Here is a 21,612-nt window from a genome sequence, read left to right on the forward strand (position 1 = left end):
AACTTCCTGAGGAAATGGTGTATGCTGGTACAGTTACAACATTTAAAAGACATTTGTATAGATATATGAGTAAGAAAGGTTTTGTGGGATAAGGATATGGTGTTATGGGCAGATGGAAAAACTGGAAGACAGTTCAGTGGCCCATCTACAGGGTTTGCTGTGACGATTCCATGCCAATCATAATACTGCTTTTTGGCCTTCATTCTTCAATGCTTTCAACGGCTTGCAGACGACACAATGGTTGCTTCATACCTATATAAGAACGCTAACGTATTAAGTCACAGCTTACAACATTTGCTGAAGGAGAAATAAACCTGCTTACATTCAGCCCCAAGGCAGCTTCTACCACATAGAACAGAGAAAGCTGCCGAGCTGGTGGAGGTTTCATGATTTCTCCCCTAAATCTAATGCAGCCCAAGCGGGTAAGCTACCTGAGAATCAATCACATTGTCCAGAGACCGAGTACACGTTGCTAGCTGAATCTTCACGTTACCAGTCCAACTCACTGTTCGAACAAGCAGTTGTGTAAATAATGCTTATAATGACTGTCAATCTGCTTGCCTTTCAAAACATGCAGTGAACCTTCAGTAATCTTTGATTTTTAAAACAGTTCTTCTCCTATTTTTGTCTGCAACCAGAAGTGCAGAAATATAACAATTTTTACAATATTCACACACAATAGAAGCAATGTGTACAACTGGCAAAGTGCACTGCAGAAAATCATCTAGGCTCCTTAACACCTTCTAAACCCAGAATTACTCCCATCTAGGACAAGGTCAGCAGGCAATTGGGAACATCAGCACCTGCAAGTTCCCCTCGAAGCCTCTCACCATCCAGTCTTGGAAATATATCACCATTCCCTCACTGTCACTGGGTCAAAATCTTGGAGTTCCCTCGCTAATGGTATTGTGGGTCTACCTACAGCAGATGGACTGCAGCAGTTTAAGAAAGCAACTCACCACCACCTTCTTAAGGGACAATAAGGGGTGGGTAATAAATGGTCAGGCCAGCAACACACCCATCCTGTTAATTCAAACATAAAATGACAGCTAGAATGTTGTCCGGGGCAATGGCCTTTGCTATTTCTTGTAATTATGTGAAGAGGGAGGGAGACCCTCAGAGATCTATTTACATCAGACAATTTGCACTTTTGACTTCAGTCTTATCTTTTACATTCAGGTGTCAAGTTTCACTTAAAATAACTAGGGCATTTACCAACTCTACTGCTGCCTGTCCCCACTATCAGTGTAACCATCTTCAAATACTTGTTGCAAAAACAGGTTTCCATATTCAAAGTCTCAAATAGTCTTTACCTCCTTCTCAAATAGCAAGCTCAAAACAAATTGATGACCCTCTCCGGATACATCTGCTGCATCAATAGCAGAATCTCGAACTCCTAACTTGTGGCAATGCCATTTGCAATATTATTGCGTTTACTTTCAAAGATTAAGTTACTGATATAGATCATTTTATTTTGCACTTCCTTCTCCTTCTAGTTTCTCTTTCTCTCCCTTTATTTCTCCATCGCTAGCTTGTTGCATGATCACCCCCATTCCTTTAGGTCTTCCATTTTCTTTTGAAACCATGTAAGAAGCCACTTCCTAAATTTTCTTAGGCGTTTGCAATGCCGCTTCCTTTTAACAAATACAGGTTATGTTGGCTATGCAAAGTATTTTGCCCCTTTTGCATTGGTCAGCAGCTGAAAGCGGTCAATCCAGGAGGAAGAGTTAGTTATTTCAACAGCTGTTGATCAATGGACAATATTGAAGGTGCATTTTTCTGATACAAATCTGCTTACAAAACTTGCTTTGCCAAGAACATGAATAACAGATATGAAAACAACCAGGAAGCCTTTTGCTTGAACTAATCAACTCATCAAAAACAAGCTCTCTCTGTACAATATTTGTTCACTAATGGAGATTATCTTAGCTTCACTTTTTACATTACTATTTTAAGTACACTTACTCATCTTCTCTAAAGCTCTTTGAAGATCATCTATTCCCTCCAAAGCATTTCTCTTGAACTTACAATCAACATTGCTCTAAAATTCCAGCCCAGTACTTCTGTATGACATCAAGTATTGATCATTTCCTCAGTGGTGCCTGATTCAATCCAGACAAAACTAATTCATGGCATTTAAGGATGTACAGAAGCTTAATTGTGGACCTGATTGTTGCAAAAAGTCTATATTTGCATCATTTACTGTACACAACACAACTTTTCATGTCTTAAAATAGCCTGTGCATTTCATGCCAAAACTATTGCAGATGTATCTAGTGCACCACACTGAAAGCTTCATGTCTGTGGAATGCTATATGCAAACAAATGCATCTTTATTTTCTGAGAAATCTTCATGTATGAAGTTGCCAAGAATTCTCTCACCAGCTTTATTTCGTGCAAGTTACAATAACTTGCTAGTCTTGTACGTGTATGAAATGATGACCTACAGTAAAAACAAAACCATCTGAATACAGCACCAGTGTTCTGGGAGAGCTAATGGAAACAAAGAAAGATTGCTTTCTAACATTGAGAACAATTTAAGGATTTTTGGGAGTTATACCACCTGAATGGGAAATGTGCAGCAGGAATTGTCACTCCAGAGGCAGCTACATTCTTACAGTTTTCCAGCTTTTTAAAAAGGAATGAGAATGAATCTTCATCTTCAGGATAGAAGGAACGCCAAAGCAATACCATAATGCGCTGTGAAAATCTGAGTGCAAAAAAAACTACAACTAAAAAAAGCGGTTCTTGAAACCGCAAATTACAAATGAACTAAGAATGGTCTCTACAAGTTAGTGAGTAGACCTAGATGGAATGTATGAAAGTAGAACAAAAAAACAAGGTCAGAAGATATTGCAGTCGGAACAAGACATACATTTCTTTCCATTATGATCTTACACACAATTTCTACAACTGGAACATCTCATATTGAAACCAAAAATAATTAATCCTTATTTGAACTGAACATTCCACAAAAAAAAGTAAAAACTCAGCTTTATTATCGAAACAAAACAAAAGCACATAACACAAGTTCAACACAGCTTATTGTTTGCCTCTCTGCCCAACCTTCAGTGAGAGTTAACCAAGTGTTATCCATCCGTTAGCAAACTGTTGCTGGGGTTAAATGGAATACTTGAAAGAGAGATGTGATGCCAGTTTTCAATGGACCTGTAAGTCTGGATCTTTGCTGCCAGTGGATCATAACAAGCTCTGGGCATTTTACACTGGATGGTGTATAGTGATTACCTCTTGCGAGGATGCTGCTTCAATGCAAAGTTACTGTGTCTGAACGCCAGGGAAATGGGATTCCACTGACTAACCCATTATTTCATTTGGAATTTACAATGGGTTGGTGACATTTTCTCACTGCATGCATTTTTTCTCTGTTGCCATGTGGGTGTCTCTGACTGGACAAGGATTTACTGTCCACCCTGGTTGCCCTGGAGGTGGTGGTGGTGAGGTGCCTTCTTGAATTGCTGCAGTCCATGTGTTAAGGGCATTGTGCATCTACCTGCAGAACACAAGACTGCAGCAATTCAAAGTAGCAGGACACTATCATCTTCTCTGGGGGCAAAAGGGAACGGGCGATTAATGCTGGCCCAGCCAGAAACATTCACTCCCATGAATGAATGTTTTAAAAAAAACGTAGTGAGAAAGTATTGCCAAGTCTTGCAGTAATTTCCAAGCCAAAACGTGGAGAACAGCATTCCACTCCCTACGATTTTCCCCAAATCAGTGTTTTTGTGACTGGTTGATAGATCATGCGTAGCCCAGAGGCAAATACCACTCCCTGATTCACTTCAATCTAAAATCCCAGTTTTCATTAACTTTTGGTACCTGCAAAATTGCCAGGAACAAAATGTAATCCCTCTGTTCAACAAAGATTAAAATCAACTCCAGCCTCCGCCCCCTCCAACCACACCAAACACCAGATCTGACAGGAGTTACTGATAGTCAACAGAAAACGTCTTTTGAAGTACCTCTATTGCAAGTCTTTCAAAGATGCATACCACTTAACCACCCCACATGGCCCCCGAATTCTGGGGCTCTACATTAGACTAACACCTTGAATTAAAGATCAATAAGTTAGCTTCTTCTCCAACTGCACAAACAGTTCTTGGGAACCTAATGAGATTAGCTTGCATACAAACGTTGAAAATCACTTTCTTTTCTTCAGAGCTAAAGATAATGTGCCCTCTGCATCTGGCTGTACTTCCATCTTATCGACAACATTAAAAGATTCAAACAGTGCCCAACATGGTGGTCAAGTAACCCACGTACTGAAATTGAAGCAATTTGAGAGATGTGAGAGCGTACAAGGATGGGGCAAGATACCAGGGTTGGAAGCATTCAGCTGAAATCTGAATTATATACAACAGGATTGGGTGCATTAAATTGTGGGACATCCTTTAGACAGAATTTATACTTTGATAAGAGTGGTGAATTAAATCAGCTGGACACGGATTCACTCCATGAACTCCCCCCTCACTCAATTGACAAACACCATTGTCATTAGATCAGGAAGATGATCTGATCTGACACCATAATCTGGTTGTCTTCCTGCATCTTGTCCAAGGCAGTCTGCACCTCCACATCAGAGAATGGCGTCTCATTACCTTTGTTGATCGATGCCATCAGAGTCTGCATGCCAAGGGACTGAGCATGTGCAGTCTTGAAAGCATCCAGGAGAGCAGCTTTAAATTGTTTGAACCTGTGCCAGAATTAAAGACATGTTGAAACCCACAAATAGTGCATACAAATATCCTCGAGGAAGTATGATCAAAGTACAGTTACCTAATACAGAATGGAGCAGAATAATAGCGTAAGAATATATTGAGCTTGAGCTCAAGCTCAGTGTGCAGCATCATACTGTAAACATCAAGATATTCCGATTCTATGGTTCTCCCCCAATACTATGTTTTATTTATTTGTTAACCAGAGGGACTGGGAGATGAGCTCTATCAATGTCAGTCTTGTTCAGATTACAGTCATCTTAAATTAGAACGCTCTGAGATTAACCCCTGCGTGTTTGTGCTCATGTGCCTCCATAAAGGGAGTCCAAAAAGTTCGAAAATGTGTAAACACACCATTTTTCTCTTTGTCATACAGCACTTGCCCCAAACTTTCAATCTATGACAATTTGGTCCTTCAAGTTAAATTCCCATAGAGAAGAATCAATTCCCAAATCAATGTGTAACAAGAGACCTAGCTCCTTCAGTAAAGCTGGAATGTTCATCCTGCTGATTAAGGTCAGTTTACTTTGCCTGATATCACTCATAACATGAGAATGTATGAATTAGGAGGAGGAGATACGGTCCCTCAAGCTTGTTGCACCATTCAGTAAGATCAAGCTGATTAGCTTTGTTTGGAATTCCACATTCCCATTTATCTCCCTGTGGACCCTCGGTTCCCTGCCTAACAAGAACCTAGCCCCCTGTTCAATGAGGCAGAGAAATCAAAAGTCATGCATTACTCAGAAAACAGAAGTTTATTTATCTCTGTTCTGAAAGCGTGATCCCTAATTTTCCAAGCATCCTCTAATGCTGGACTGGCTCAAAAGAGGACACATCTCTTCCACATCCACCTTGTCAGAATTAAATACACTACAATCAAGTGACCCTTCACTCTTCGAAACTCTTGCAGAAACAAGTTCAGTCTGTCCAACTTTCCTCATAAGACAACCCAGATATTAACCCATAAACTTCCTCTGAACTACCTCCAACAGACTCCCTTAAGTAAAGAAACCAAAATTGCACAAGGTATTCAAGATGTGGTCTCAATGTTCTGTATAACTGGAGAACATCTGTATTTTATTGTTCAATTTGTCTTGTACTAAAGGACAGTATCCCATTAGCTTTCTTGATTATGTGCTGTATCTCCATATTAACATTTCATGGCTCATGTACCAGAATGCTTTGATCCCTCTGCACCTCAGAATTCTGCAGTCGGTCTCTATTTAAACACAACTCTGCCTTTTATTCTTCCTGACAAAGTGAACAACTTCACACTTTTCAACATTATACCCCATCTACCAGATTATTTTTCATTCACGCAATCTAAATCTGCCCGAAACATTACGAGGGGCATCGATAGGGTAGACAGGAAGAAACATTGCCCGTTGATGGAGGTTTAGCAGAGACGTGAGGAAAAGCCTTCTCACCCAGAGGGTGGTGGGAACCTGGAACCCAATGCCTGTAAGAATGGTAGAGGCAGAAATCCATCACATTTTAGTAGTATTTAGATGTATCCCTCGATGTCAAAGCATACCAAGCTACGGGCCAAATGCTGGAAAATGGGATTACAAAAGTTAGATGGTTGTTTTTAACCAGCATGGACACAATGGACCAAAGAGCCTTTTTCCATTGCTGATAGCGTTAGTCACAGTTTCAGGATACTGATAAGACTCACCTTTGCTCACTCAATTCAGACTTCTTAGCAGCTTCATCACTGGTGTCCATCTGGTCCTCTGGCTCTACGGTCATTGGAGTATGTGGTAGGACTGAGGGGCAAATAACATCAGAATCTTAATCATAATCTAGGTAAACTACACCTACCCTACTAGCTGCATGCATGAAAAAAAAAGTTTCTTCATCAAACAGGACTTTTCTTTCATAACACCAGGTGGATTTGGCTGATCACAGTATGATTTGCAAAACGAACTGTTGAAGACTTCTTTAATGTTGATTTCAGTACTTGACCAATGTCTAGGTAAATGGTTTGGTTTTCTCTTTCAACATCTCTTAAGGAGGGAAGAGGATTTATGTCTAAGCAGAGTCACCTATTGTCCACTGGTGAAGAGATCACCCACCTCACCTCCTGACTGCTGAGTTTTGGAAGATGGAGTCATTGTTCATGTCCAACCTCCACTCCTCTAGGAGCAGAGCAGAAATCTTTCAACTCAAACCCTCACGCTACCTCAAGTCTCAATTCATGAAAATTGCAAACAAAAAAGAGCATTAATAATCAGCACTCAATGAGATTAAGATTCAGAATAATGTTACAGTTAGTGAAACACCCAGGAGCTATGCAAAGGAACACTCAGCTGAGTTAGGTCACTGTTATGCCAACCTTGTCACTAGACGAGATTGCTAATTTGATCTAATGTACCTGTTAGATTTAATAGCTAATCACTACTACTTGGGCCTTGATTAACCAACCTCAAAGCTAGCAATTGCACTTTTTGACAGTCAAAATATGAATCTGTTTTCTGATAGCTCAAAAGGTTTTGGTGATGAACAGCCAAGTCACCTCTCACTATGCAATCCAAACTGCAGACAGGAAGTCCACCACCCCCCTGAATGCATGGCTGTCATACACTCAGACTGCATCGAGAAAAAAAACTGGACTTACCATCAGGAGTTTCTTCCTCGGCGTCACTGAAGTCATAGGGATCATACTGCTCACCCTCCTTTAGCTCCCGTCTCTTTTTCCTGCTTTCACCATCTTTAGCTCGACTTTTCCTCCTAAGATGACCAGAGTTGACAGCTTTATTACACACACTGCAAACAAATACAACTCTCCCAGTTACTGTCTCATCAACTGAGACAATGTTTCATGCTTTTTGTGTGGGCATCCATTAATACCAAGAAAGAGAAGGCGGTAATTGATGTCAAACGAAAGACTGCATTAAGCTTATGCTTAAGCCTCTCAAAGACCGTCATTTCATTACATGCCCATTACCAATCAGGAGAGTACTTCAGTCTTAAACCGGAGGCCTCTTCACGAGACAGGGCCCCACCTGAGAATACAGTGAGCTCCTGCAGTGTGCAGCAACTGTCAAGAACAAAGTTCAATTAAATCCGTGATCTTGGACACACCTTACTGATGCACACATGTAAACAAATAAGCGCCTGGATTTGCCAGTGCTCTGTGCACGTTCTTGCACTGTATACTCTTACCTCTTCTTGCTATCTCCATCATCCTGGATTACCTCTTCTTCCTCAGTTTCCACATCACTCTCTTCTTTGCGACGTTTCTTCTCTTTCTCCAAAACCTACACAAAACATAACATTAGAGCTCGATGGCTGTCTGGGAAAATGAACATTTTTCTTCAATCGGATCTCCGTGACAGGGAGGAATAGGATCCAATGAGCAGTAGTTAGACTGCTCCTGTTGGTATGTAACAGAACTGCATGGGTGTGAGAATAATCGGCTATTCCTACAGCACATTGACACACAGAGCTCAAAACATTTAATGCAGACTCTTCTTCCACAATGACAGCATGGTGTTAAACTGTAAGTTCCCTCCAAGTTATACAATGTCCTAAACTGCACCCTTTCTTCAGGGTCGCTCAGTCAAAATGCTGGAATTAACCTCAGTGGCTCACCACCAGCAGCTCCAGGGCAAGTAGAGATGGACAATAAATGCTGGCCCAGCCTGTGATGTCCACATCCCATCATACTGTTCTCATGTACACTTCTAACTCTATCCTTGGGTACATTACTAACCCAATCCTCTGATACAACCTGAGCTGATTAACAGACAATAATAGCACCATTCCAGTAAGAGTAGTTGTAAGGATAAAACTAATTTAAAAATGTCTTAATGCATTGGTTCCTTAATAAAAGCAACACACGGTATGTGGTTGGGAAAACTAGACTGAAGCAAAAGGCCATTAACTTGAAGGGCAGTATGATGGATGATGGAGGTCAGAATTCCAGCAAAACCACTGGACATTTAATCAGTATCGCAGCTGCAAACTTACAGCGGGGTCGTGCAAGGTGGTAGTTCTGACCTTAAGAATTGTATACCTTGCTTGTAAGGGAGCTCACAATCTAAGACCTCCATGAGCTTTGAGCATTTTAGGTGAAAATGACACAGAGTTGGGAAGTCTTGGCATTAGACCTCTAGAAGAGACCTGGATTAGTGGTGCTGGAAGAGCACAGCAGTTCAGGCAGCATCCGAGGAGCAGTAAAATCGACATTGCGGGCAAAAGCCCTTCATCAGGAACAAGAGACCGACATGAATCACCACTCTGCAGTGATTGCAATAAGGTCAGCCAGGTGGACCACATAGAATGGGAGTTCCCTGATTGGGGCTGTTAACTTTGTCCAATCAGGGGGCCCTGGCTGACAGAGATAAACAAGAGTGCACTCAGGTGTTTCCTTTCTTCCTGGTGGTGGAAACTGAATAAAGATTCGTGCACCTTGTGTCTTTCACTGTGTCTCACACCTGCACACACACACATGGGTGCTAGGGAAAAAAATAAGCACTACTGCAGTTAGGCGGCAGTGTGGGGGTTAAAAAAAAAACAAGAGTGTCAGACATCCTGACACTCTGAGCTGGCTATAAAGGAGCTTGATCCGTGTCAAGGGCTTTCCACGGGAAAATAAAGAGTGACTTAGTGATGGGGTACTGGTCTCTCTGGAGTTACTTCACATTCGACACTTCAGGCTGAAGATTAGTGCAAAGGAGAAAGTGGAAATATTTGCAGCAATATGCTTGGCTCCCCCTATCTTGGAGGAGAGGGATCTTTGTGAAGGTTTATCCATGAAGTTAATTGTCACTACCATTCTTATCAGAATGTGGCAAAACTAGAGTTTACATCTGATCCATTGGTTGTGGGATTGCTTAGCCCTGTCCATCACTTGCCGCTGATGCTGTTTGGTAGCTTCACTTCATTTTTAGTTATGTCTGGTGCTGGCATGCCCTCCTGCACTCCCCATTGAGCCAAAGTTGATCTTGCTTCTGAAGAGTCGTCACTGGACTCAAAAGACTAGCTCTGCTTTCTCTCCACAGGTGTTGCCAGACCTCAGTTTTTCCAGCAATTTCTTTTATTGTTTCGGATTTACAACATCTGCAGTTCTTTTGGTATTTATTAAGCATATTGTACCTGTTTGGGACAAGGTGCTTTCTACTGCAATCAGTGCACTGGTTACAATTGTGTCACAACAGCACATTGCTGCCCAAACTTTCTCCCACTGAGACTTCATTTCGAGGCTTGAAAATGAGGAAGTGGAGCAGAGCTGCTGAAACTTGGTGGGAGCTCCCTGGCAACCATTGCTGCCTCATAGGGGTTCCTCATCCCTTCCACTTTGGGAAACTCTGCCACTGCATAGGAAATGTGAGAAATAGGAGGAGTAGACCATTCAAGCCTGCTCTACCATTCAAGAGGTCACTGCTCACCTGACATAGATCTTAATTCATTTGAGTGTAACAACTATATATAATCGCCATTATCAGAAACATTGTGTAAGGTACAGAAATTATGCCCTCACTAACTGTGGACTGTACTGTTAAAAGTGTATGCTACAAGATGTTCTCACCTTCTTAAAGTACGCAAACTGAACCAGCTCAGCTGCTGCTTCTGAATCTTGCATGTCTATTGTCTTGCTCATACGGGCTTTGGCATGAGCTGTTGACAGTCTGATCAAGGTCTCCAGAGTTCGGGCTGTGACAGGTGAAGTCTGAATTGGGTTGGGGAAGAGACAGAGGTGGGGGTTGGAGATGAAGAGAGAGAGAGAGAGAGAGAGAGAGAGAGAGAGAGAGAGAGAGAGAGAGAGAGAGAGCGAGAGAGCGAGAGAGCGAGAGAGCGAGAGAGCGAGAGAGCGAGAGAGAGAGAGAGAGAGAGCGAGAGAGAGAGAGCGAACATAACTAGTTAAACCACAGCTTGTATGAAGAGTTGACTTTGCAGAGCAAGTTATGCACGCGCGCACACACACACACATGCATGAGCTGGAGCCGAGGCAGCTTAAGGCAAAGAGGAGGAGGAAATCAAATGCAGTGACATTTTACTTTGAAACTATTCACCTTTAAAACACAATGGCAATGAAACAGCTTGCCCCCCTCCCCACCAACTCCCTTAGATGGCATGTGTGACATAGAAGGGCAAAACTCCAGCTGCCATCAACAATCTGACACTGAGCTCAAAACTGAAGATGTGAAACAGGGTTCCCCTCCCCTCTCAAAGAAACCGGTAAACCAGTGCCCAAGGATACAGGTTTCCAGGGCATGACAACATGAAGAAGTGCTCTTAAGAGGAAGGTAAACCTACAAGAAGCAGGTTGGTTCAACAAGTTACCAAGACCCATTACAGTACAAACAAGGCCAAAGTGTGGCTGAGAGATTAGCTGATCATAATATCCAGGGGCTCTTTCTCACAAACATCACCCTCCCCGACACAAACACCCTTGGGGTGGGGAGTGATTGATTCAGCAGCAGCCACCAGCACACAGCATTCCCCACTTCCCATACACAACCCATACAACAAACAAAGGGCCACCCTATCAACCAACAAAGCTGAGGGAGAACAAGTGTGCCCAGATACCTGGGCCACTCCATCAAGGTGTGTATCAATCATAAAGAAACATGATCAGGAAATGCATGAAATAGCTTCAAAGAAATTCTTTGTGAAAAGCTAGTGATATAAATAAATCCACAAACCCGAGCAACATCAGAACTCATCTGGTCCTGATTGCGCAGATTGGAGTATTGCTCTGCAATGTAGTTTGCGGCCTCAGAAGTGAGCACGGGTTTAACAATCTTTGCAACGTGGATGTACTTGCGCATGAACTCCATGCTGACAATCTTCTCCCTGCAACACAAGAGCATTAGGCAAATCATTTGGTTATCATACCAAGTTAGACAAAGGTACAGGACATGTGAGCAACAATAACATGGCAATGCCCATTGTGTATCTCTGGACGTTGAAGGCAAAGTCAACCAGTCCAAGGAAAGAGTTTGTGAATGGTCATATTGCTCTAATAGTAGCCACAAAACATTTTGGACTAAAAAAGGATAAATCAAGGTACTTTCTATGGTAAAGTAGTTAAATACGGTAGATGTCCAAAGGAGTTGGGAAGCCTGGGTGCATAGATCTTTAAAATATCACAAACAGGTTTATTAAAAAATAATTCATTGTGGGACATGGGCATCACTGGCTGGCCAGCATCTATTGGCTGTCCCTAGTTGGGAGAAATTGAGGACTGCAGATGCTGGAGATCAGAGCTGAAAATGTGTTGCTGGAAAAGCGCAGCAGATCAGGCAGCATCCAAGGAGCAGGAGAATTGACGTTTCGGGCATGAGCCGTTCATTTTTAGACCCTAGTTGCCCTTGAGAAGGTGGTGGTGAGCTAACTTCTTGAACCACTGCAGTCCACCTGCGGTGTACTGACCCACAATGACCACGAAGTGAATTCCAGAACATAACATAACACAGATTATCATCAAATGCAGAATACAATCAGGAAAGCTTTATATCAAGAGGACTGGAGTACAAATGTGCAGATGTTACGCTGCAGTTACAGAAAACCCTAGTTAGACCCCACTTGGAATACTGTGGACAAATCTGGGCACCACACCTTGAGGATATATTAGCCTTGCAGAGTGCACATCGTAGGTTTACAAGAATGATACCTGTACATCAGGGTTTAAATTTGGAGGAGAGATTATACAAAGTAGGCCTGTATTTTCTAAAATTTAAAAGGTTAAGGCATGATCTGATCAAAGCGTTCAAAACACTAACAGGAAATGACAGGCTAGATAAAGATAAATTACTTCCACTTGTTAGAGATTCTGGAACTAGGGGACATTGTCTAAGAATTAGGGCTAGACCATTCAGGAGGGTGTCAGGATGGTAGAGGGTTGGACCACAATTTCACAAAATGTAGTGGATGCTGAATCAGTTGTTCATTTTAAATCTGAGATAGAGTTAAGCAAAGGTACAAAAGGATATGGTCCAAGGGCAGATATATGGCGTTTGGCCATGGATCAGTCAAGATCACACTGAATGACAGAACAGGCTCATGGGGCTGAATGGCCTCCTCCTGCTCCTATGTGCCATCAGATTAGGAGAAGAACAAACACAAGAATCAAAACAATATTTAGTGATGAGTTACCCTTCACAGAGACAAGATTAGTGAGTACGAGAGATACCAACTCTCTTCAAACAATAAAGATCTCGCACCCAGTGACAGCATCTAGTATTTATTTCTCACGACTAATCAGAAATAGAGTTAATCATATCTAGCTACCGACTAGACTTTCACATCACCACTGCGCTGTATAGCTCATTAAAATAATTTCTTCAGTCATTATGAAAAACAAAAATATAGAGAGCCTGGCTACCAGTGTACAGTGAGTTTCTATATCCCTTGATATTCGCTTGTGAGGACCATGAACACGAGTGCGACATTTCCCACAGCACTGACTCCAAGGTCTCTTGTACGTCACTTAATTTGAACTAAAATACAGTAATGCCAGGAAGCACTGTTTCCACAAAGATCTTGAGCTGGTTATCGCAAAAGTAAACGTGTGCCCAGATTATTGCCATTTCCCCAACACTCCCACCCTGCAGGGTATTTCCAGCACTTTCTGTTTTATCCTTAAACTCAAAAATCCAAACAATATGGAGTAACAGTCAGAGCAGCCTCAAACTAACAGAATAGCAGAAAAAGCTCAAAGCATTCAGAAGACCTCCTCACGGTCACATATTCCTGTAGAGGTATTCTGTTGAACATTAAAGATCCTCACAACCAGTTCCAACTAGAGATTTTGACTCAGGGTTGATCTGGGTTCCTCAGCTTGAGTTGTACGATTACATTAGATTCCATATAGTGTGGAAACAAGTTCACACCGACCCTCTGAAGAGTAACCAACCCAGACCCATTCTCCTTACCCTATATTCACTAATGCGCCTAACACTCTGGGCAATTTAGCATGGCCAATCCTAACCTGCACATCTTTGGATTATGGGAGGAAACCAGAGCACCTGAAGGAAACCCACGCAGACACGGGGAAAATGTGCAAACATACAGACAGTCGCCTGAGGCAGGAATCGAACCTGGGTCACTGGTGCGGTGAGGTTGCAGTGCTAACCACTGTGCCACCATGCCACCCAACTCAGATGTTTAACTTATCCTTAACTCAGAGTTACTCAATTAATTATCCACAAGGCCACTGACTTTTTTGAACTGGCTATGAGAAGCTGCTGCACCAGGAAGTTATAACATAAAAGGAAACCTACTTAAAGCCAGCTCAAGTCCCGTACACCATCAAAACAAGTTAGAAATCCAGCCTTCTCCAAGCCAATAAGCCTCAAATCCTTTCCAAAATAGTAAAACCTCTAGTTCTGGCGTCATACTAGTGAATCTCTTCTGTACTTCTCCAGTACCCCTACTGATCAGAACTGATAATTTTCATATTACAAAAATAAATAAAAAGCGTGACAAGATTACTAATATTTAACCAGCTTTACTTTATCTGTATTTAACTGATCGATATCATGAAACAACTGCACAAATCTATTTCCTGTAAATATATCAGTTAAAACCTCACTCAGTGCTACTATAAGGGGCACAGTGCTACTGTCTAATCCTTAGTGCAAAAGACTCAGTAAGGTTAACTTAACCCTGCAATACCACCTCCATTTAGGATAGATCCGTTGGCAGTGCAAGGTCGAGAACAGAGAACGAAGCAAGTTTGTCCAGAGGTCGATTGTAAGAAAATGCCTCCCACATAAAGAGAAAAAGCAGCTCAGACTCCTCTTACTCCCAGTAATGAGTATTCCCCTCACCTCTACAAAATGGACACAAGAACAACTAATGTACAGTAGAATTCCTAGCAACCACGTGCAAACCTCAAGCTAAATTATTGCTGACTTCGTCAATCCCACTTTGCCACCCAAATCCCTCAAGAGATCACAAAGAAGGATGATTACATCTGAACAACCCACATTGCACTTAGATCGACCTTTCCACTTAAGTCACTTTCCAGCACAGAACCGGAGGATTTCCAAGAAGAGATGCTTTCAAAGCTTTTTACCTTGCACTGATCAGGACAGAAGCTTGAACACCAGATTTAAGGAGCGATAAGAGATTGCTGAATGAAAAAAGGGAAGCTATCTGGTCTCGACTCTTGATGTCGAGCTCCAAGGTACACATTCTACGGCAACATCTCAACAATCAGTACCACTTACCTCACCCTATAAATTATTACTCCCTTTGCAATTTAGCATTTTTCTATCTGCCCTGATGAGAGCAAGATAGAAAGCGTCAAAAGCATGTCTCTTCTCTAGTTTCTACTTGGGTGACGAGAAGCAGGGGCATATATGTACCTCACCACTAAACATAGAACATAGGAAAGTACAGCACAGAACAGGCCCTTTGGCCCACGAAGTTGTGCCGAGGGTTAATCCTAATGTAAAATAAAATAACTTAACCGAAGCACCCCTCAACTCACTGCTATCCATGTGCATGTCCAGTAGTCACTTAAATGTCCCTAATGACTCTGCTTCCACCAGCACCGCTGGCAACGCATTCCATGCGTTCACAACTCTGCATAAAGAACCTTCCTCTGACGTCTCCTCTATACCGTTCTCCTAATATCTTAAAACTATGACCCCTCGTACCAGTCAATCCTGCACTGGGGAAAAGTCTCTGCTATTGACTTTATCCGTTCCTCTCATTATCTTGTTTTCCTCGATCAGGTCACCTCTCTTCCTCCTTCTCTGAGCTTTTCTCTCCACGACAGCGGACAGCTGAAACTGACAACCGGAAGCGGCAGGGACAGACCACTATAAACACCGGAGGAAACATCAAAGAAGCGCTTCGCAGGAGGCTCCCAAGCACTGATGATGTCGGCTAGCCAGGGGACGAAACGTTTGCAACAAAAACTTCCAACTCGGCGAACAGAACCACAGCAACGAGCACCCGAGCTACAAATCTTCGCACAAACTTTGAGTCTGAGCTTATTCAACCTCTCTTTATAAGGCAAGCCCTCCAGTCCAGGCAGCATCCTGGTAAACCTTCTTTGTACCCTCGCCAAAGCCTCTGTATCTTTCCTATAGTAGGGCGACCAGAACTGGACACAATATTCCAAGTATGGTCTCGCCAAGGACTCGTACAGCTGTAGCAAAACCCTGCAGCTCTTAAACTTGATCCCCCTGTTAATGAAAGCCAAAACAGCATATGCTTTCTTAACAACCCTATCCACTTGGGTGGCAACTTTGAGATTCCTCTGTGCCTCCACACTGCCAAGAATCCTGCCTCCAATCCTATACTCAGCATTTGAGTTCGACCTTCAAAAATGCTTCACTTCGCATTTATCCAGGTTGAATTCCAGCTGCCATTTCTCAGCCCAGCTCTGCAACCTGTCTGTGTCGCGCTGTAGCCTACAGTAGCCCTCGATACTATCACGGCACCTCCAACCTTTGCGTCATCTAACTCACCCTTTGACCTCATCATCCAAGTCATTATAAAAACTACAAAGAGCAGAGGCCCAAGAACAGAGCCCTGCGGGACCCCACTCAACACTGACCTCCAGGCAGAATACTTTCCATTTACAACCACTCTCTGCCTTCTGTCAGCCAACTAATTCTGAATCCAGATAGCCAAATCTCTCTGTATCTCATACTTCCTGACTTTATGAATGAGCCTACTATAGGGAACCTTATCAAGTGCCTTGCTGAAATCCATATACACCACATCCACTGCTCGACCTTCGCGACCTGTCTTGTCACCTCCTCAAAGAACTAGCAAAATAAAAGCACAACAATGTGAATGCTGAAGATCTGAAATTAAAAGAATTGCAGAAGTGCTAAGGAAACTCAGCAGCCACCAGCGGCTATTCATTCTCCTAGAATTCATCCTCCTGGAACATTGGAGGCTGCGGGGTGACCTTATGGAAGTTTATAAAATCATGAGGGGCACGGATAGGATGAATACTCAAGGTCTTTTTCCCAGGGCAGGGGAATCCAAAACTAGAGGGCATAGGTTTAAGGTGAGAGGGGAAAGATTTAAAAGGGATCAAAGAGGCAATCTTATTGTGCAGAGGGTGGTGTGTGTATGGAATGAGCTAGAATTAGAATTCCTACAGTGTGGAAACAGGTCCCCCGGCCCAACAGGTAATGGAGAAAGGATTAAAAGGGTCTGTTGATGGAGTGAGATGAACAGGGAATGAGAGGAATCTTATGTGAAGCAACAAACCTGGTGGTTGTGGGGGGCTGGGGGCAAGGAAATGGGAGACTTGGGGAGAAGACCTTCAGTCTGTGGAGGGAACAGCCCATGTTTTAGCGCAACTCTTCTACAACCTCCAAGTGGAAAACAGCCTGTGCACGCTGAAGCTCAACAGCACCAGGGGCACAACTAAAACACAAATAGAAAAATATCTGATCCCAAGATCAGTGCAGATCACTGACCTCAACTGATCTTAGTCTAACAATTAGTTGCAAAACAACCCAAGAGTAGATTTGATTGAGATTCTTAAGATCTTGAAGAGGTCGCAAGATTTAGGAAGACATAAGTGTTGGGTTAATAAGGGGAGGTCACAAGTTGAAGATGCTTGGCAAAAGAACCAGAGGAGACATAAGAAAAACACTTGTAAGCAACTAGTGATAGTGACACAGATTCAATAGTAACTTCCAAAAAGGAGACCGCTGCAATAGTAAGAGATAACATTGCAGGGACAGACTCTGACTCATTCTTCTTCAGAAAGGCCAGCACACATCCTATACATCAAGATTCTGCAGTGTTTCGTTACATTTAACTTACAAACCAGGTAGGAGGGGTTAAGGTGGTTTATAAATTAATTTAGTCCAGGTCAAAACTATAACAGGTTAGTGACCTGTTACCCAAATACTACCGCCAAATGCGTAGCTGCTTTGAATAACTTCTTACAGATGTTGATTACTTGTTCTGAACCCAGACTCAGTGAGATAACTCAAAGCCAGTCAATGCCACAAGTAACTCACTGGCCAGACTACGAGGTGAGTCAGTCTGTGTTGCAGGTCCAGAGGATGCAAGTTTCTCGACTCATCACTTTACAATCAGATAACTCGGTGCAGCTTTGCTAATACTTCAACCACACTACAGATCAGTGGCTTTGATTCCACAAAGAGGACGCCCAGGTATGACTACTAAAATTAGTCATCAACATATTTCATTGCCCTTCCTGCTTTGTTTAATTGATGCAACTTGTAATTAAATGTCACAGCCCAGTCATTTGCCCAGAGCCGTAAGACGTAGTAAGACATCTGGACTATTAGTATGATCAATTAAACCCTTAACACTGGGAGAAGGGATGAGATAACTAATAAGTACACTATCTTACCGTAGATCGAGAAATTAGAGGTGGTAATGGTGTCCCTCAGTTGGCAAATTCAAAGATGAAATCATGATGTGATCGACAAGGATTGATAACAGCCAAATATAAAAACATCATAAGATTAGAACCAGGAGCAGGAATAGGCCATCGAGACGCCGTGAGCCTGTTCCCCCATTCAAGAAGCTCATGGCTGACTTTTGCGTGGACTCAGCTCCACTTACCCATCCATTTACAATATCCCTTCATTCCTTTAATGTTCAAAAATCTAGCTTTGCCTTAAGAACATTCAATGAGATAGCTTCAACTGTTTCACTGAGCAGGGAATTCCACAGATTCACAATCCTTTGGGATTCCTCCACAACTCAGCCCTAAATTTAACTCCATCTCATTCTGGGGCTATGCTCCCTGGTTCTTCTTTCACCTGCCAGTGGAAACAATCTATCCCTTTCATAATTTTATACGTTTCTATAAAGATCCCCTCTCATTCTTCTGAATTCCAATGAACAGAATCCTCGTCTAATCTCAGTCGACATGACAAATGGACAAAACAGGTTGGTCAGGTAGCCTTGAGGAGGAATTTGTTGAGTGTGTCTGTGATAGTTTTCTTGAACAGCATATAATGGAACTGACGAGGGAGAAAGCTATCCTAGATCTGGTCCTGTGTAATGAGAAAGGAATAATTAATGATGTCACGGGAATCCTCTTGGAAGGAGCGATCACAGAATGGTTGAATCTGGAATACAAATGGAAAGCTGAAGATAAAATCTAGTACTAGGGTGCTGTGCTTAAACAGGGGAGACTACAATAGGATGAGGGAGGAGTTGGCTAAAGTAGATGGGAAGCAAAGACTTTATGGCGGGACAGTTGACGAATAGTGAAGGACTTTGAAAGCAATTTTTCTTCTGAGGAAAGACTGAGGGAACTGGGATTATATTCATTGGAATTTAGAAGAATGAGGGGGATCTTGGAGAAACATAACATTATGAAGGGAATTGATAAGATAGAAGTAGAGAGGATGTTTCCACTGGTGGATGAAACTAGGACAAGAGGGCATAGCCTCAAAATGAGGGGGAGCAGATTTCAGACTGAATTGAGAAGGAACTTCTTCAGCCGGAGGGTTGGGAATCTATGGAATTCCCTGCCCAGTGAAGTGGTTGAGGCTTCCTCATTGAATGTTTTTAAAGCTAAGGTAGAAAACTAAAGGAATCAAGGATTATGGAGAGAGGGCGGGTAAGTGGAGCCGAGTCCATGTAATGATCAGCCACAATCTTATTGAATGATGGAGAAGGCTTGAGGGGCCTGATGGCCTACTCTTGCTCCTAGTACTTACGTCCATGTATGTTCTTATGTTATGTTCTCAATCTCTCCTCATAAGCCAAACCTTTCAACTCTGGAACTTAGTGAACCTCTTCTGCACCCCCTCCAGTGCCACTACATCCGTTCTCAAGCAAGGAGACTGAAACTGTACCCAGTACTCCAGGTCTGGCCTCACCAGCACCCTATATAGCTGCAACATTAACTCTCTACTTTAAACTCCATCCCTCTTGCAATGAGGGACAATATTCCATTTGCCTTCTTAATGACCTGCTGCACTTGCAAGCAACCTTTTTCTGATTCATTAAGAGGCTACCTTGATCTAATTTCCTCTTCAAATAGGGCTGAAGCTGTGGATGTTTAAAGGATTTTCACAAGTTGCTTCAGAGGCTCCTCAGAAAGCTGAAGCAAATATTGCAGCATGGATAACATTTGCTGACTGACTGGGAGCAGAGTTGAGGTGAAATGAACTTTGCTCAGAATTGAGAAGGGAAATGAAGCATCTCGAAAGTTTGCACAGGAGCCATTTTGATAGGTGTAAGAGATTAATATGTGGGAAATATGGTCACTAAAAGGAAAAGCACTTGCATTTGTGCCCGATGATTCAGGCCATAACAGGATAGCAGGAACACATCACAGTTATACTCCAAAAAATAACTATTTGAACAGAATTAATCCACTCTTATGTGAGATAGCTGCTTCTGTTAGCTACACTCCTTAAAACTCACCCTCCTCCAACCCAATTGCTTGTTTTAACCCAATTAACAAAAAAGGTAACATTCAATGTCCACCGGAACAGCGAGAACCCAGCTTCTTCTCCAATGCCCTCACCCCCACCTCCTTCCCATACTACTCACGAGGAGCAGTGTGAGGGTTATAAAGATGCAGGGAAGGAAGTGAGGGAATTGAATATTGCATTCATTAATAGTTTCCCCACTTTTATAGAACTGAATCACACAAACTTAACCTTCATTAATATGTCTTGACACGTCTCAGGCATTCCCTCAGATGACAGATAGTTATTAACAAACCGTTCAGATAACTCATACTGCTCGTGGGGCAGGTGCAGTGTCTTTACCTCTGGACGAGGAAGCTAAGGTTCAAGTGCCATCTACTCCAGAAGTGTGTAATAATATGTTTGTCGATATTTTCTAATTGGCCTGTTCAGAGATATCTATTATACACCTTTGGAGAAGTGCGATTTCAGGAGGCAGGGACATGTGAAGGTCTGTAGCTCAGGCTGACGTTCTGGATCTACACTTGCTCGCTGAACTGGCAAGTTTGTTTTCTGATATTTCGTCACCGTATTAGGTAACATCATCAGTCAGCCTCCAGTGAAGTGATGGTAGTATGTGCCTCTTTCTATTTATGCGCCATGCCTTCTTAAGGTGGGTGATATCATTTCCTGTTCTTTTTCTCAGAGAATGGCAGATGGGGTCCAAATCGACGTATTTTTTGATGGAGCTCCGGATAGAATGCCAGGCCACTCGGAATTTTCCTGCATGTCTCTGTTTAACTTGTCTAGGGTCAAGTCAAAGTGGTGTCCTTCTTCGTTTGTAAGCAAGGATACTAGTGGCGGTGGGTCATGGCTTTTTGTGGCTAGTTGGTGTTCATGTATCCTGGTGGCTAGTCTTCTGCCTGTTTGTCTGATGTAGTGTTTGCTACAGTCCTTGCATGGCATTTTGTAGATGACATTCATTTTGCTGGTTGCTTTACTGGTTCCTTTAGGTTCATTAGTTCTATTTAAGTGTGTTGGTAGGTTTGTGGGCTACCATGCCAAGGGGGTCTGAGTAGTCTGGAAATCATTTCAGAGATATCTTTGATGTATGGTAACGTGGCTAGAGCTTCCAGACGTGCTGTGTCTGCTTGTTTGGGCTTGTTGTTGAGAAATCAGGGGACTGGATTTATTGGATACCGCTTCTTCTTGATTATGCTGCATAGGCATTTTTCTTCTGCTGTTTGTAGTTCTTGGATGCTGCAGTGCGTTGTGGCTCATTGAAATAATGTACTGATGCAGCTCTGTTTGTGGGTGTTAGGATGACTGCTTCTGTAGCTAAGTATTTCGGCTATGTGTGATGTTTTCCCATAGACTCTGGTTTGAAGTTCTCCATTAATCTATACAGTGTATTCAAAATGAACAGTTATCTAATAAAACAGCACACCGATAATATCTCAGTGGTTAGCACTGTACTCTCATAACACCAGAGATTTCAGCCTTGGGTGACTGTCCGTGATACATGCTCCCCATGTTTATGTGCG

The 21,612-nt window shown here is 42.5% G+C and overlaps 1 protein-coding gene across 1 annotated transcript in view; it reads right to left on the reverse strand.

Moving 5' to 3' along the window:
• Nucleotides 1-2,977: 2,977 nt before the first annotated feature.
• mcm3 (minichromosome maintenance complex component 3) overlaps nt 2,978-21,612 on the reverse strand; it is a 42,228-nt gene continuing 23,593 nt past the window's right edge. The window contains exons 12-17 of the mRNA XM_043695238.1: nt 11,384-11,534; nt 10,267-10,407; nt 7,899-7,993; nt 7,351-7,463; nt 6,409-6,499; nt 2,978-4,711 (exon numbers count right to left, since the gene is read on the reverse strand). Of these exons, the coding sequence (XP_043551173.1) occupies nt 4,513-4,711; nt 6,409-6,499; nt 7,351-7,463; nt 7,899-7,993; nt 10,267-10,407; nt 11,384-11,534 (790 nt within the window). The 3' untranslated portion in view covers nt 2,978-4,512. The remainder of the gene's footprint in view (nt 4,712-6,408; nt 6,500-7,350; nt 7,464-7,898; nt 7,994-10,266; nt 10,408-11,383; nt 11,535-21,612) is intronic.

This window comes from Chiloscyllium plagiosum, chromosome 9 (genome assembly GCF_004010195.1).
Source record: "Chiloscyllium plagiosum isolate BGI_BamShark_2017 chromosome 9, ASM401019v2, whole genome shotgun sequence".
In the NCBI taxonomy this organism is placed as follows: Eukaryota; Metazoa; Chordata; class Chondrichthyes; order Orectolobiformes; family Hemiscylliidae; genus Chiloscyllium; species Chiloscyllium plagiosum.